This window comes from Mytilus californianus, unplaced genomic scaffold, assembly GCF_021869535.1.
Source record: "Mytilus californianus isolate M0D057914Y unplaced genomic scaffold, xbMytCali1.0.p SCAF_3, whole genome shotgun sequence".
NCBI lineage: Eukaryota > Metazoa > Mollusca > Bivalvia > Mytilida > Mytilidae > Mytilus > Mytilus californianus.
Window position 1 is genome coordinate 6,069,287 of NW_026262679.1, and position 18,971 is coordinate 6,088,257.

General features: G+C 32.2%; 1 protein-coding gene across 1 annotated transcript in view; it reads right to left on the reverse strand.

The window, feature by feature from the left end:
- LOC127733882 (attractin-like) overlaps nt 1-18,971 on the reverse strand; it is a 64,973-nt gene that overhangs the window by 41,342 nt on the left and 4,660 nt on the right. The window contains exons 2-7 of the mRNA XM_052243329.1: nt 13,824-14,024; nt 12,144-12,272; nt 8,331-8,503; nt 5,613-5,772; nt 2,514-2,607; nt 974-1,196 (exon numbers count right to left, since the gene is read on the reverse strand). Coding sequence (XP_052099289.1) covers nt 974-1,196; nt 2,514-2,607; nt 5,613-5,772; nt 8,331-8,503; nt 12,144-12,272; nt 13,824-14,024 — 980 coding nt within the window. The remainder of the gene's footprint in view (nt 1-973; nt 1,197-2,513; nt 2,608-5,612; nt 5,773-8,330; nt 8,504-12,143; nt 12,273-13,823; nt 14,025-18,971) is intronic.

The window sequence follows — 18,971 nt, forward strand, 5'->3', positions numbered from 1 at the left end:
CATCAATCATAAGGTAACACCACTGTTCCAGGTTAGAGTTGAGTGCTAACAAACATGTTTAACTCCGCCACATTCTATATGTGCCTGTCCCAAGTCAGGAGCCTGTAGTTCAGTGGTTGTTGTTGGTTCATGTCTGTCATATTTGTTTTTCGTTAATTGTTTTGTTATAGATTAGGCAGTTAATTTTCTCAATTAAATGGTTTCATATTTTTCATGTCGGGGCCTTTTATAGCTGACTATACAATATGGGTTTTTCTCATTGTTGAAGGCTGTATGGTTGCCTATAAATGCTTTAATCCACTTTATTTGAACTTTGGTGGATAGTTGTCTCATTGGCAATCATACCTCATCTCCTTTTTTTATAAGCATAAGTCATATTTATACCAATTTATTAAAATGACTTTACAATACTTTACAAAGAAAACATTTTTCATTGCCTTGAGACAGTAAGCTGCTTTCTGAGAAGTTTTAGATTCTCTCTCCTGGATTTCTGTTTCCACTCAAGTTTACCTCCTTTTTTTTGGCATTTGAGAATGGTACATTGTAAATATCCAAGCTAATCCACATCATTTAGCTTTGTTCATGCATTATTATGTAGAACTTTTTTTTAGAAACAGGGGAGATCAATAACAAATAAGACAAATAAAAAGTTGGAGTTTTGTGTAATTTGTTGTTGTGACTATGAACTGAAGTAATGTAAGTTAATCTAATGGGTTCATTAATCTTTGGATCGTCATCAAATGCTATAGATTAAGATGCATTGACTATACCATGGATAAAAATGTTTACTGATGCGTTTTCCTCTGATTTGTATAATTATAAAGATGCTATAAAATATGAGGCACATTTATTATAAGATCCTTTTGATTGTTCCTCAGTTGCCCAGGAGACATTGGTTTCCACCAATACTACCATTATATTTTCCAATTATCCCACAGTGATAATAAATAAACAATTCGATGGTTTACTTTACCTATAAAATATTCCTGTATTCTGTTTTTGTATCCATATATAGGACTATAACCAAACAATATATACATGACACCATTGATAACATGTGCTGTATGTGAAGCCACAGCTACTGGAGGGGTCGAATTGTAATTCTTTATTGTCCATAAGTTACTTGATAGGTCATATACCCATAATTCTTTTGTTGTGTCCTTGTCAACAACTCCACCAAACATGTATAGACTCCCCTGAAAAATAGATACCAATAAAATATGTAGGATAAAAATCATTGAGACAGCAACCCAATGACAGAGGTTTAACAAAATATCCTCATACAATTAATTTAAAAACTTTCAAAGCTAAAAGTTCAGTTTTGAATTAACACACAAATATATTACACTTGCAATAATTCTTAATTCTTTTTCTTATTAGATGTTTGTTTGAAGAACTTCTTGGTAATTCTATGTATCACTGCTCCTCTCTTGTTATGTGTACCAATCAAATTTTAATTATTATATTCTTTGTCCTGGAATGGTACATTGATATAAAACTTCTTCAATTCTTTTTTAGAGTTTAAGGAAAGTCAATAGTCTCTTAGTACTATGACAGGGGTAAATACATTTCAAGATCTCTTCGCTCAGTATGGTGAGCCCTACTGTCAATGTTCCAATAGCTGGCAGTACAACTTTATTTTGTTGCCGATATAACTAATAGACCCTACTGTCAATGCTCCAATAGCTGGCAGTACAACTTTATGTTGTTGCCAATATAACTATAAGACCCTACTCTCAATGCTCCAATAGCTGGCAGTACAACTTTATTGTTGTTGCCAATATAACTATAAAACCCTTCTCTCAATGCTCCAATAGCTGGCAGTACAATTTTATTGTTGTTGCCAATATAACTATAAAACCCTTCTCTCAATGCTCCAATAGCTGGCAGTACAATTTTATTGTTGTTGCCAATATAACTATAAAACCCTTCTCTCAATGCTCCAATAGCTGGCAGTACAACTTTATTGTTGTTGCCAATATAACTACAAGACCCTACTCTTTATGCTCTAATAGCTGGCAGTACAACTTGATTGTTGTTGCCAATATAACTATAAAACCCTTCTCTCAATGCTCCAATAGTTGGCAGTACAATTTTATTGTTGTTGCCAATATAACTATAAGACCCTACTCTCAATGATCCAATAGCTGGCAGTACAACTTCATTTTGTTGCCAATATAACTATAAGAGAAATTTTCTATGTGAAAGGGGAATTACTGGAAGATATTCATTTCGACAATTAGCAGGAGATATTTGATGACAAACTAAAGATATTAACCTATTGAGCAAGATCAAGACTGTTTCCAGTTTAAAAGCAATGGTAAAAGTCAAACTGTGAAAATTCAAAGAGTAATTTTCTTCAAGAAATTAAACCATGTAGAAAGAGGGAGGGGTCCAAGCAAACTTAATCAACCATTAGACCTACTCCGATAGACATGATAGATGGCAGACAGAAAACAATATATACCATAACATGTTCTGTATTTGTATAAAATCACCAATATATTGAATACCTGATATTCTAATAGTGTGTGTCCATATCTACTTTCAGGATTGTTTGTTGACTGAGGCATAACGGTATCCCAGCTATCAGTATTAAAGTCATACCTGAAATAATTTAATACTTAAGTACAAAACAAACTAAATCAACAATTTCAAAAGATGATCCTTTTATGTGTTTTATAAATTAAATGCAGTTTCAAAAGAGATCCATGTCATTTAATATTAAAAAGACCAACAGGAAATTTCCCCCTAGTTCGTGTTATTTACTCAACTCTGATCACTGTTTTGTCATAGTCATTATTGGTCATAACTTTTAATTATGCATACTAAATTTGTCCTAACCAAATTTCTTTCAAGCAGTCAATTTGATTTAGAGTTAAACAGGAGTATTTTCAAAAAATTGTTTATCTGTCTTTTAAAGCTAAACAATACTAATAATTGAATAGTTTTTCTATAGTAAAGAAATCGAAAACTGATGTATTGAGCCAAAGTCTAACAGGGATATCCATGGATGAAAATTTAACGATGGAGGAACTTTCACCATGAAAAAAACCTCCGTCTACGGCATGTCGTGATGGAAAGTATTTCATTCCTCCATTTCTATGAAAGGAATTGTGAACAGACAGATATATTCCTTATTAAATTTATTTCATAATAGCATAACCAATATTTTCATTAATTGTCATTTGTAACAATTCCAATGTCAAGCCTGCATGGCTCCCCCTTAGTCAAGAATGACCACAAGCTGTCCTTAAGGTTCCAAAGTCATTTTCTTGCTATTTTGGTATTTGTTTAGGACTTAATAAATTGCTTTGCCAAGCGCAGCTGGATATAAATACAGAGGTCCAACCCTGAACAGTTGGGGCAAAAATGGACACAATATTCGCGCTTGATACAGGTCTGAATTTGGATTGTAATAAAATATTTGACACATAATAGGTTTCTGACACAGAATAACTGTAGTCAAAGAACTTTGAATTGGTTATATGATTTAAATTTATATTCAATTTTTTGCTTTTGTGTAATACACTTTGCTGTTGCGAATTGACCCCCCCCTCCCCCCAATAAAAAAATAAAAAATTTACCCCTCTGTTTTTTTTGCTTTTGTGCAATAAACTATGCTGTTGTGTATTGGAAACTTGTGGTATAATTTCAGAGAGCTCCATACACCGTTCCACAATTTATTGTCTGGAAACTAGAAAAATTCGTAAGGGTTCCGCGGAACCCAGTGTCTCGCCTACTTTTTCTGTTAATCGCAGGCTCAACAAAAATGAGGAAGTAAATCAATAAAAATATTCCGCTTGATACTATCTTTTGATTGTAAGAAGCTTCTGTCCAAGTTTGGTAAAAATCCCGGATAGATTATGAATCTAATAAATGTTTAAAAACTTTAACTGCAGACTGAATATAATGTTAACTGGAAGAAAACAAAATTTCCTTCTAGATACTAGCATTTGATCATAAACAAGCTTCTGTCCAAGTTTAGTACAAATCCAAAATAGTATAAGAAAGTTATTAAAATTTTAAAAACTTTAACCACAGAGTGAATGTGTTGTTTCCTGGCAGAAAATCTAAGTCCATTTAAAAGTAAAATACGGAAAAAATGGATTTATTTTTTTACAAAATTTCCTTCTAGATACTAGCTTTTGATCATAAACAAGCTTCTGTCCAAGTTTGGTACAAATCCAAAATAGTATAAGAAAGTTATTAAAATTTTAAAAACTTTAACCACAGAGTGAATGTGTTGTTTCCTGGCAGAAAATCTAAGTCCATTTAAAATTAAAATAAGGAAAAAATGGATTTTTTTTTTTTTACAAAATTTACTTCTGGATACTATCTTGTGATCATAAACAAGCTTCTGTTCAAGTTTGGTAGAAACCCAGGATAGTTTAAGAAAGTTATTAAAATTTTAAAAACTTTAACCACAGAGTGAATGTAATATTTCTCGGCAGAAAAACTAAGTCCATTTATAAGTAAAATACGGAAAAAATGGAATTTTATTTTTACAAAATTTACTTCTGGATACTATCTTATGATCATAAACAAGCTTCTGTCCAAGTTTGGTAGAAATCCAGGATAGTTTAAGAAAGTTATTAAAATTTCAAAAACTTTAACCACAGAGTGAATATTTGTGGACGCCGACGACGACGACGCCGACGGAATGTAGGATCGCTATGTCTCGCTTTTTCGACAAAAGTCGAAGGCTCGACAAAAATGCTTATTTTGGCCCCTACGAAATGAATTTGGAATTATGATACGAAATTTCTTCAGATTATCAAGTTGTAGTTAATGTTCATGTATTTACTTTTAAACTTGTAAATTGATTGATTCAATATAATCAATAATTGTTGTACTTGTGTCATTTGGCATAAAATTATGTTCTGTTTTACGTCTTATTTTGTAAAAAGGGGGATGCTGATTGCGTAAGTCAATATTAAAGGATGTGTTTGACTTGTTAAACCATTTTCTTTGTAACTGGATTTAAAATTTATTTTTAAACTAAATTTTCGTTAGCATTTGCTGAAACGTAATTAAATAATGCAATCAATTGTCTAGCTTGATCAAGTGTTCTCCTGTCAGGTGTGTTGATCTACCTGTACAAGTGATTAGCGATCTTAAGCCGGATATCCCTCAGGGCTTTAAAACTGTAACCAGGAGGACCCTTTGGACTATAATACAATATAATACAATAAGGGTTATGCAATTACATGCAACTGATTATAATTGCTAACAAAAATGGCGACAGCTAGCGAGGATCATTTGACGATGGCGGAAGATATTTCAACAATGGCAGTGTGCCATCATAAAACAGGTCATGGAGATCCTCCCTGGTCTAATGTTAGTAGCAAAAATATTATATAAATCAAATAGAATAAAAATAAATGTTTTTCCTGTTTTAAAAGTAATATTTAAAACATTTAACAAATATATCAAATGAAATATAATGAATGATTGTTTTTAATAATAGACAATTGTTTTGTTTTATTGGCCAACACTATAAAGTACTGATTCCAAAGAGATCATACATTTGTCAGATACAAGTAAATCTAAGGCAAGATAACATCAATAAACATGCTTTCCTTGAACAATTGCTGTCATATTAAAAATACCTTGCTAGAAAGGGAAGGTCATTATTGAATGTGTATCCTCCAGTTAAATATAGCTTATCTTGAACTTGTGCCACGGCAGCTGATGCACGGCCACCGACGGTTGCGTTGATATCAAGTATACTCCACACTCCATGATAAGATTTCAGTGAACAATCTGATCCTGTAATAAATTTTTAGTGTTAATGAAAACAAATTAATAGCATAATCAAAGCACCATATGACAAAGTCAGCTGTAATTGCATGGTTGATAGAAAATAGCCACTATAAGTTCACCTTACAAATGTGAACTTATAATGATGAATCTTTAACAACTGATAGTGTTAGATCAATAACAATAATAATTGATGTTTTTGAAACTTGTACATATTGTACTACAAAAAGAGAATGTTGCAATAAAAAAAATAAAAATAATTCGGAGTTTTACTCATAGCAATATTCATCCCCTAATATTTTTCAGTTACCGGTAAATAAAAACATAAGATAAAATTCCTGAATATACATGAGCATTTTATACTCAATGATAATGTATATATTCACAAAATTCTTTCCAGAATGAAAAATATTAAAAAGAAACATTCTATTCATATCATACCTTTCAAAGGTTTCAAATTGCAATTAAAGCATTTTTGCAATAGAAAGCTCTGGATGAGTAAGTTATTTTTTGCTTTGTCATGATGACATAAATACCCAACAAACTTTGAGTAGTTGTACAGGAAAAATATTTGAAGGGATATAATGTAATGTTAATCCTGAAAATCAAAAGTTCCACTACTGCAACCCTTGTTGTGGACACTGTAGGGGTTGAACATTTTTCTGGACAAGTTAAAGTCACCAACAATAAACTTGTCTTACTATCAATCACTCCACACCAGCAAGAGTGACTTTTGACATCTTTGTGTACTCTGTACCTGTGTATTTTGAAATACAGTGTTTTCCCTAGGCTATTCAAGCATTGCGGTACCGCTACGCATAAATTTCGACCGCCATGCTTTCATCATTGCTGCAATGCATCCCGCTATGTGTGAAAATTATAACTGTGTAAAATATTTATTATCAATATTTTGAAAGTGAAGTGATAAGTGACAACACTCCACATGTGTTTTAAACTCATCCGACTGATATTTGGATGCATCACGTTGCGCGTGCCGGGATTTTACAACCTTCTTGATTAGTTGGTTATATATCGAGACTTCAGTTACATGATAGAAGTTGCCAGTTAGCTGATAAATAAATAGTCAGATTAATCTCCAATGCATATCTTTCTGTGCTTAATAAAAAGTTTAACCTTTTCCAGTATAAATTTCACCTTTTAAACAGGTGTTTGACATCGTTATTTTACTGTGATCATTAAAAAGTAGAAATTTAAACTTTGGTATAATCTCTGGCATTATAAAATAAAACTAACGTAATTTCACCGATAATGGACAAAACTTTTGTTTTAATAAAGTTTCGCATTTTTTTCGTCAGCTATATTTACATTGATGAATTATTTTTTGATTGGTCACAACAAGAGAAAAATACGTGTCTTATGAAATATTTAAAAGATTTGATAGAAAAACTTTCAAAACATACGTAGTTATTTACGGAAATATTGTTTTTAATAAACTTGTGTTGTTCTATTTTTATTTCAATGGGTCACATGAAGCTTAAGTGTAGCGGATTCATTTGCCGTTTTTTACACAAGTGGGGCTAAATTTCTTTCATTTCGGCAAGATAGGATTTTTACAACTATGAAGCGTTATAAATAAATCAGACAGGGATGTATTTAAAAAAAATAGTTACAAATTGTCATGAAATAAAATGTCAGCTTAGCTTCCAAACAATGTCATCCGTATGTCAGGTATTCTTCATTGACGAATTCTGTAATTAACGCAAATAAACTTTGTTTTATTGTTTCCTGTAAAATCTCTGTGAAGCAATGATGACATTCAAAGTTTTATTTAACAACTTGCTGTTGATGCTGAAACCATTCTATCAGCAAACTGAGGACACTGTTAGTGAAAGAATGTAAAATGACATTTAGGCAGACAATGAACAAAGTTGCCAGTCTTGGAACTTTGTATCCTTGTCTGTCTAAGTATGCAGCATTTGGTCTTCTTTTGCCAGTTTCAACAGCTGATTGTGAAAGGTGTTTTTCATGCTTAAACAGAGTTAAAACACCTTTGAGAAAAAGACTATGCGAAAAAGTGCTGAGTTGCTTAATGCATATATCAATTGAAGGACCAAAGGAGGAAGATTTTGATTTTGAAAAATGTGTGGTGACCTTTGGAAAGTTGAAACAGAGGAAGATATCAACAAAATAATGTGTACATGGTATTAATTTGTAAATAACTAGTGCAGACTGGATTATTTTTATTATTGTTTATAAAGTCTTTCATTAATTCCTCTCATCTGTAATAAATACTTTAAAGTTCCATGACTTATATGAATTGCTGTACGTATAATAAAACAATTAGATTGATATATGGCTTTAAACATATAAATTATGTAGTGTAACTAATTCTGGAAAAAATTCACCATGGACCCACCATGCATGAAAAATTTTCTAGGGAAGACACTGAAATATACTGTCCATGGGTCAAATCTACATTCTGTATTCCCCTGAACAATTACAAGAAGAGACAACCTACCTATATCCTTGTTATTAGTGGAAAGCCTGAAAAACAGTCTCCAGTAAAACCAGTCAAGCATGAACACTTGTAAAGGGAGACAACCTACCTGTATATCCTGAGAAACATTGACACTGGTTCCCTGTACATTGTCCTTTGTCTGTACAGTTGTTTGGGCAAATGACTGTCTGACAATAGTCTCCAGTAAAACCAGCAAAGCAGTTACACTTGTTATTTATACACTGTCCATTTAGCGAACAATCCTTTTCACAACCACCAGTCCTGTAAAAATACATCATCATCATCTTGTAAGTAAGAGATTGAAACATCATAAAACTTTTTCTAATGCTTGCATCTGTTAAACAAATTACACATACCTATCTTCATGTTTTAATCGCTTAAACAAGTGCAGAGAGCCATCTACCCATCTTCATGTTTTTATCTCATAAACAAGTGCATAGACCCATCTTCATGTTTTTATCTCTTAAACAAGTGCACAGACCTATCTGCATGTTTTTAATAATAATGATGCATTAGACATTATATTTTTGAACTGCCTTATTTACATGTCTGTCCCAAGTCAGGAGTTTGTTAGTGGTTGTCTTCAGTCATAGCTAAATGATTTTTTTTAATAAGGTGTTGATGGCAGACCTTTTATAGTTTAATTAAATCACAAGTTATAAACTGTGGATTCATTTATGTTTGTGGGTACATGTACCACTTTTTGTGGATAAAGAAATAATTGTATTTTCGTTGATATTTGATTTCCTGGTCATACAAAAATCTGCATACAGGTCTATAGAAAATTTGTTTTTCGTTAAATATTTAAATTCGTGGTTTACCTGTCCCCACAAAATCCTTGTGAATTGATATCACACCAATAATTATATGAATCCACAGTAGATATCTGTTTATTGTCAGAGACTGTATATTACCCTCTTTTAAATGTCTTCTGGATAATTTATTTATTGACGTTTACCCCACATCATGCACATAACTATTTTAATCATGTAAATTTTATAAGAAAATGTTGTTATTTTGAACTACATCAGTAAGAGCCCTAAATAATTCTAAAATAAACAACATTTTAGTGCCTGTCTAATTTTCTGCAGAACTTTTAAACAGATAATATATTTAGAGCCTTGCTTTCCCACGTGATATATCTAGTATTCAAAATATGTATAAGCATCTATAACATAAACCTCAGATTTACCTGCTAAGATTTCTGTGTGGGAAAGCTAATTGGATATATAAGTATTAACTACAAATTGCTGGTATAACTATATATTATGGACAGAAAAATCAATATTATATTGAACCATATACAGAGGAATCAGAACATAGGTTATGATAAAACCTTCTCATTATTTATAAACTAAACTCTCTGATTATTGATCTTCACAAGTAAATGGCAGCTACTTCCTGCTAATCTTTATTTGATTTACCTAACTCATAAAATCAAAAAATAATAATAACTTTGGAATCTGACTTTTGGAATTTGACAATTTGACATGAAATTAAATCATATGTCATACCTTATTTGTTTTCACACAATCTGACAGGATGTTGTCACAGAAGAAACAAAATGTATATTATAACAATAATTTCAAATAAAATGCTCCGCTGGGGCGCAGCTTGATACGACGTCAGAGGTCGAACCCTGAACAGTTGGGGCAAGTATGGACACAACATTCAAGCTTGATACAGCACTGAATTTGGATTGTAATTAAATATTTGACACAGCATAGGTTTCTGACACAGAATGAATGTGGTCTAAGACCTTAAATTTTTTTAATTTACCTATTCAAACCATATCATTATTATTTGCTTTTATATATAAATCAGAAATAACCAATTTAAAATGGAAAATTTTAAAGAAAAAAAAATTCCCTCCCCCAAATTTTTTGAACCCCCTTATGATTCATCACCCCCAAACTCAATCCCAGCCTTCCCTTTGTGGTATGGTACCTTGCAGTACAATTTCAGAGAGATCTATACACTTGAACACAAGTTATTGTCTGGAAACTAGAAAAATGCTTGTTTTTAGGCCCCCTTTTGGCCCCAAATTCCTAAACGTTTAGGGCAATTACCCCCAAACTCTAACCCAGCTTTCTCTTTGTGATATGGAACCTCGTAGTACAATTTCATAAAGATCCATACACTTACACACAAGTTATTGTCCTGAAACTAGAAAAATGCTTGTTTTTTGCCTCTTTTTGGCCCCTAATTCCTAAAATTTTGGGGCAATAACCCCCAAAATCAATCCCAGCCTTCCCTTTGTGGTATGGTACCTTGCAGTACAATTTCAGAGAGATCCATACACTTGAACACAAGTTATTGTCTGGAAACTAGAAAAATGCTTATTTTTGGCCCCTTATTCCTAAACGTTTTGGGCAATTACCCCCAAACTCAATTCCAGCTTTCCGTTTGTTGATATGGAACCTTGTAGTACAATTTCAGAAAGATCCATAGACTTACACACAAGTTATTATCATGAAACTAGAAAAATGCTTGTTTTTTGCCCCTTTTTTGGCCCCTAATTCCTAAAATTTTGAGGCAATTACCCCCAATATCAATCCCATCATTCCCTTTGTGATATGGAACCTTGTGGTACAATGTCAGAGAGATCCATACACTAACACACAAGTTATGTCTGGAAGTTACAAAAATGCTTATTTTTGGCCCCTTTTTCCTTAACACCCAAAATCAATCCCAACCTTCCTTTTGTGGTATTGAACTTTATGGTAAAATTTCATAGAGATCCATTCACTTAAACTAAAGTTAGAGTCTTCGACGACGACAACGACGACGCCTACGATGACGACGCCAGCGTCATACCAATATTATCGCAATATACAACAAAATTTTGCGGTCATATAAAACTTTGTTAAAAATTCTTAAATATTAATTTGTAAATGTTCAAAAATATTATCATAACAAGGATTATGTTTAGGAATAATTTCTAATTATACTGTTTTGATAAATGCTTTCCTCACATTGTATTTGTTTTTTTTTCATGCTGTTCCTCAATCATTGTGTTTGGTGTTTTTCATGCTGTTCCTCAATCATTGTGTTTGGTGTTTTTCATGCTGTTCCTCAATCATTGTGTTTGGTGTTTTTCATGTTGTTCTTCAATCATTGTGTTTGGTGTTTTTCATGTTGTTCCTCAATCATTGTGTTTGGTGTTTTTCATGCTGTTCCTCAATCATTGTGTTTGGTGTTTTTCATGCTGTTCTTCACTCATTGTGTTTGGTGTTTTTCATGTTGTTCTTCAATCATTGTGTTTGGTGTTTTTCATCAATCCTTGTTTTGGGGGGTTTTTGGGGATGAACATTCATTGGATGATTCAGACTTTGAAGCAAAACTAAAATGTATGATCTGTTTTTCTGTCTAAAAGTTATGTGTAGGTTTGTTTTGGCCAATGTTTTCAACTCTGACCTATTGCTGCAAGGAAAGTGACATTTATGTCTTGCTTCTATGATTGCAGGCAAGGCAAAAATAATAAATAAAAAAAAAACTGCATGAATTTTAATGATGCCCTTTCATGAACCAAAGATGCTCTTACAATTTAATATCAAAGCGTCTCTTTAAAAATTATCAATGCAAAATATTCTTTTTATAAACAATTGCCTACTGACGAGTCTGAATCTTGTATTGTCACATCTAATATAGTAGGACATAGATTTGAGATATTGACAGTATGAAATCATAGTGTAATATAACAGATTACATAACCAGTAATAAAGATACTATTTGAAAATAAAAAGCCTTGTCATGTTGGGAAAAACAAATTTTCAAATGATATAAAATCATTCTTTATTTGTTCTTGTCATTTTACAAGCAATAAATTACTTGTACAACAAAGAAATCAAGTGATATAAAACAAACAGGGAATGAAATAAAACACCTGAGTTTCTCTTACCTGTATGAAATATTAAAACCAGACATGTTATAAGCTGCATCACTGTAAAAATAGATATAGGCATTCCCTGATGTTGTGGTTATTTCTGGTAAAACATTATCATCTTCATTCTTCTGTCTCAATAAACCACTGAAATAGTAATGTACTGACTCTTGATTTTTATTATATAAGTCATTGTATTGTTTCTATAGTTGAAAACTCCATGGCGTTAGGTATGTTGACCTCTAAAAGTATTTTGGTCATTGGGTTGCTGTCTCATTGAGGTGTACTCCAAATTGGTACTTGTACATATCCTTTTATTCATATGCATATACTAAAAGATCCATTTTTACAAAACTACATCCATCCTATGGCGATTGTACTGAGCATTTCTGAGGAATAATTTTTGTCCTGTCTTATTTGCCGTAAATTTTCATGTGATATTTGGTAAATTTTGAGAATACAATACTTGTACAAACCAGTCTAGGCCAACTTAATTCTAAAGATCAGAAAGATTTTATTGAATAATTTTTGGTTCAATTTTCAAAGAGACAACAACCTGAACAAAGAACAGAAAACAGCCGAAGGCCACCAATGGGTCTTCAACACAGCGAGAAAATCCAGCACCTGGAGGCGGGCTTCAGCTGGCCCCTAAACAAAACTAGGTTGTTCTTGCATTTCAAAGGTTTCAACGTTCTTTGCATTTTTTGGAAAGGGATTTTGTATGCAAAGTTTTGCCAACAGTAGAATATTCTGAAATTCCGTGAGGTCACATTTATTTATACTAGGTTCTCAGATGCAAAGACATACAATTGTGTATGAAATTACAGTAAATATGTAATGCAAAATGTTAATTTAGTAATTATATCCTCTAAGCAAGAATTTGCATTGTGTCTGCTTTCATGGAATAAATCAAGTATGTTGTGTAATCAGTAAGTACCTGGGACTCTTTTTAAAATTTTACACGAGAAAAATTGATCATGAACTAAAGAGTAATTTTTCTTGTAAGTTTTTTTGTGAAATTAATAGCTCTTTGGTATCATTCTATATCCTGTTTGTTCCATAAGCTGTTTAACCCCCCCCCCCCCCCCCCCCCCCCGATATCCATTCCCCCAGGGTCATTAAATGTATACATTACGAATGGTAATGTGGTGAAATGTAGATAGAGATAGGATTAATCAAGCAAATGAAGGACTTGATCATGCTAGAAACTTGAACATTTACTATTGTATTACATTTTAATTTGCTAACAGACACCCTCTGTAGCTTTATTGGGTTGAAAAAATCACCTAATAGTCGAACATGTTGAAATGATCAACCTTGATTTTTCCTAGCTGTGCAGACATTGGTGAAGATGGCATCGCAAATCTTTCTCATGTGATTATCATATATACTTTACAACTTTTATTTCCTTGAGAACTAAATGACCTAAGAGGATGGGACAATACATTTTAGGTTTGATTTCCTGTCAATAAAAGCCACTTTATTTTTTAGGTCTTATTTGGTAATATAGCTCTTCAACTGTTTCGGTTCTTGTACATCCTTGGTTTTCAAATATTCGGCTTTGAGCGTTCCTGATGAAGGTAAATCCAGAAAAACCCTTCGGACGCATAAAATTTATATCGTGTTGTTTTCGTTTTTTTCCCCCAAGAACTGAATAAATACATCCATAATTAAAATTTTGTTTATTACAAAAATTACCTGAATGCCACTAATAAGGGTGAAAATGTTGAATCTCCATCATAGATATATAAATGATCCCATCCACACTCTGTAGAGAACTGTTTTAGTTGTAGATGTATAGGCTGTGTATTGTTCTCTGGAGCTATTAACCATGTACATTTATTGTCCTCAGAGTAGTTACCATACCCATCAAATATAATTCCTTCTTTACCTGTCAGTCTGGAAAAAATTACACTAATATATACATGTACAAATGTATCAGATTTTATTCCATTTGTGGTCACTTATTAAATTAAACAAAGCTAAACCAGATGTCTACAAACAATTTAAACCATATATGAGTTAACTTGTCTCACCCAAAAACTGGTTATTTTATGATGCATTGTAGCTAACTTATGATGATTTCATGGTACAATGTACATGTAGCTTCATTGGCAACATTACTGTTATCTACACCTGATCATGGGATTTTACACAAGAATGACAAAAAACTGGGAAAAACAAAGTATAGCTCTGACAATGTTTGTTAACTAGTTCCAAATGTGTAATGTTTCTGAACTCTAGATACATTGTAATGAAATGTTAAATTTCTAAGTGATTGCTAAAACTTGCACATAGACCAGCTAAATTTAACATTCTTGGGCACAGAAATATTGGTATGCACTTATATATAATTAAAGCAAATTAAATTCGTATGTACATGTAGTACACCTGAATTAATTTATACATGTTATACATTTATAAGATTCAACATTAGATACATTTACATATACAGTGAGTGTGGTTAAAAATTGCTTTGGGAAAAGTTTCGATTGCTAACTTCTGTTGTGTTACAAATAATTCTTTGACTTTGGGCATGACTAAATAGTGTATTAAAAAAATCAAAAAAGTCAATTTTAAATATATAACAGATGCTTTAAATTGTATTTAGTAGAAGAGCTGATTTGGGTCTGTATACAATGACCCTGAAAAACCTTCAGCATAGACGTGAAAAGGCTTCTTGTCACAAGGCCTTGTGTTAGAATGCAAGAAAGGTTTAAAAACATTAAAAATAAATGGGGAGTGTGTCCATTGGACACAGATGATGCCCCCCGCCTGCATATCATTAAAGTTATAAAGGGACATAACTGAAGATCAGTAAAAGTAACACTACCCAAATTTGTACTTGATCTGAGTTTTGTGGTAATAAGCATTGTGTATAAGTTTCATAACATTTCATTGAGGCAAACTTAAGTTAGAGAATGGAAACAAAAAAAATCAGCAATTTTTCTGTTTGTAAAGGGGCATAACTCTAGAACAGTAAAAGTGACACCACCAAAATTCAAACTTGATCTGTGTATTGTGGTAATAAGCATTGTGTATAAGTTTCATAACATTTGGTTGAGGCAAACTTAAGTTACAGAACAGAAACGAATTCAGCAATTTTTCCTTTTGTAAACGGGCATAACTCTAGAACCGTTAAAGTGACACCACCAAAATTCAAACTTGATCAGTATTTTGTGGTAATAAGCATTGTGTTTAAGTTTAATAACATTTGGTTGAGGCAAACTAAAGTTAGAGAACGGAAACGAAAAATTCAGCAATTTTTCCATTTGTAAAGGGCATAACTCTAGAACGATTAAAGTGACGCCACCAAAATTCAAACTTGATCTGTGTTTTGTGGTAAAACCCATTGTGTATAATTTTTATAACATTTGGTTGAGGCAAAATAAAGTGAATGGAAACCAACTTTTGGATGTACGTACATACGAACAAGGGTAAAACTAAATGCCCCCTCCGCTACGACGAGGGCATAAATATATAATAATCTGCTCTTTGAAGACATACTGTTGATAAACAACACATAGCTTTATCAAAAAACTTCAATAGAACAGTAAAAATTGATTTGAAACAGGAGGTTAGCACCTGATGAGTCACATGACATTGTAGCTGACATGCACATGACAAGTAAAACAAAATCTGCTTGTTAAAAACCTACAGCTTTTTAATAGGAGCTCATCAAAAAGCACCTGGCTCATATTATATGTTTCATTTAATTAGAAATAAGATATAGAAATGCATTGTGTGATTGAATGTCATTGTTTGAATTTAACATGTTAGGCACAATCCATCAAATGTGAAATGAGTACTAGTACATGTATATATCCCTCAAACAGTGGGAAAATCAATACACTAGAGAATCCAAATCTTAAAATTCAAATATTCTTTTTTTCAAGATTCATCATAAAACATCATGAAGCATACAGTTTCCTGCAAATGTGTATCTGATTACACCATAAAATAGTATACAATAATAAAATGCTATGCTGGGCGCAGCTTGATACGACGGCAGAGGTCGAACCCTGAACAGTTGGGGCAAGTATGGACACAACATTCAAGCTTGATACAGCTCTGAATTTGGATTGTGATTAAATATTTGACACAGCATAGGTTTCTGAAACAGAATGAATGTGGTCTAAGAACTTAAAATTTTTTATTTTACCTATTATGGTCCAATATCCAAAATCTAAATACATGGTTAGATTCAGCATATCAAAAAATCCAAAGAATTCAATTTTTGATGAAATCAAACAAAGTTTAATTTTGGACCCTTTTGACCTCAATGTGGACCAATTTGATAACGGTGCCCAATTATCAAAATACATGGTTAGATTCAGCATATCAAAGAACCCCATATATTCAATTTTTGTTGAAATCAAACTAAGTTTGATTTTGGACCCCAATTTAGACCAACTTGAAAACTGGGCCCAAAATCAAATAACTAAACACATGTTTAGATTCAGCATATCAAAGAACCCCAAGAATTTAATTTTTGTTAAAATCAAACTAAGTTTAATTTTGGACCCTTTGGACCTTAATGTAGACCAATTTAAAAAAATGGGACCCAAAATTAAAAATCTAAATACACAGTTAGATTTTGCATATCAAAGAACCCCAATAATTCAATTTTTGATGAAATCAACAAAGTTTAATTTTGGACCCTTTTGACCTCAATATGAACCAATTTGATAGCAGGGCCCACAATTAAAAAATCTAAATACATGGTTAGATTCAGCATATCAAAGAACCCCATATATTCAATTTTTGTTGAAATCAAACAAAGTTTGATTTTGGACCCCAATTTGGACCAACTTGAAAACTGGGCCCAAAATCAAAAATCTAAATACATGTTTAGATTCAGCATATCAAAGAACCCCATATATTCATTTTTTGTTAAAATCAAACTAAGTTTAATTTTGGACCCTTTGGACCTTAATGTAGACCAATTTGAAAACTGGACCCAAAATTAAAAATCTAAATACACGGTCAGATTCGGCATAACAAATAAATAAATGTGGTCAAAGATTTTACAAATCTAATGCGCCATACTGTGCAATTAAAGATTACTTCTTGAAATTTTTCAATATTTGAAATTTGAAAAAAAAAATATTTGAAGAATAATTCTTTTTAATTTCTGAAATCTGAAATGAGAAAAAAATGACCCCCCCACAATTTCTTTTTAACCCCCTCCCCTCCTTTTTCCCCAAAAAAATTCTTTCCCTCAAGATATGGTCATAATCTCAATTCAAATTTCCAATGGAATTTGCAACCATAATTACCCATTTAAATTTACCATAGTGCTAACTTAATATATTTTATAATAGAATTCAAAATATGGTGTCAAATCTTTCATATGGATTTTTTTGTAAAAAAAAAAAGATGCAACATTTGCAGATATTTTTACTGGTCTTCCTTTATAAATATGCATTTCTTTAAACATAATTTAAAAGCAGTGTAAGGGAAGTAATCAAAACGTGGTATTTGGATTACCTCCCTTATACTGTTTTAAATTGTCTTAATTGTTCATTAACCATTACTTTATACATAATTTAAAAGCAATGTAAGGGAGGTAATTCAAATGATGTATTTAATTTCTCTCCCTTACACTGCTATAAATTATGTTTTGTACTAAAGTATTTGTCCATTAACCAGGACAACCTTGTTTTTCCCCCTTTTTTGCCCCTAATTCCTAAACGGTTTGAGCCATAACCCCCCAAAGCAAATCCTAACCATCCCTTTGTGGTATGATAACATGTGGTATAATTTCAGAGAGATCCATACACCGTTCCACCAGTTATTGTCTGGAAACTAGAAAATGCTTATTTTTGGCCCCTAATTCCTTAACTGTTGGTACCATAACCCCCAAAATCAATCCCAACCTTCCTTTTGTGGTATTTAACCTTATGGTAAAATTTCATAGAGATCCATTCATTTAAACTAAAGGTATAGTGTGAAAATCAATGTGTCTTCGGACGACGACGATGACGCCAACGTCATACCAATATACGTCCGCAAAAAATTTTGCGGTCGTATAAAAATGAATAATCATAAATCTATAAGAGAGCATACAATAAGTTGAATAGCTGCAATTTTGTATATGATTACACCATAAAGTACTTTGAGATAGTTGAGAGTGGTACTAGAGAAACGCAAAGAAGTTAGTCAGCAGTGATGGTTATTCATATACAGTAAAGGTAATTTAATTTCTACTAATTTGGATAAATGACCAACACTATTTATGTTATTGCGCCACATTATCATAGGATATGAAAATTCATTCATTTTATTTTCAATGAATGTTGATAAATATATAAAAAAAAGGAAATGTGGTATGATTATTATAACTATTATTATAGAAGACCGAAGAAGATCCTGAATTTGTGTAACGGCTGGTTTATTAGATGTCATTTATTTATATGAACAAGTCTAAATTGACAACAACGTTGAAACCTATGATTGTATATTTTAACAAAACGCATTTGACTAGCAGGTCGAACAACTGATGTTCTTAAACCCTGCTGACTGCCATTGCGATTGCCAAATAAACAGATCACAAGATGTAATGAAATTGATCTTATTATTAATTTATTACCAAACAGAAAACAATAAACTTGCGGAAAAGATGGTATACCGCAAACATGAGGTGCAAAAATGTGTACACCATATCCGGATTTCGACAATTAATGTCTCTTCAGTGATGTTAGGAATCGAAACGGTATTTGGAAGGCCATATAATTTACCTCAATTTAGGATAGACTTTTGAATTTTTAAAGAGTCAAAATAGGATGAACGGATCATATAAACCCGAAGGCAAATATAATACAAGCCCAAACGAAAAAATATAAA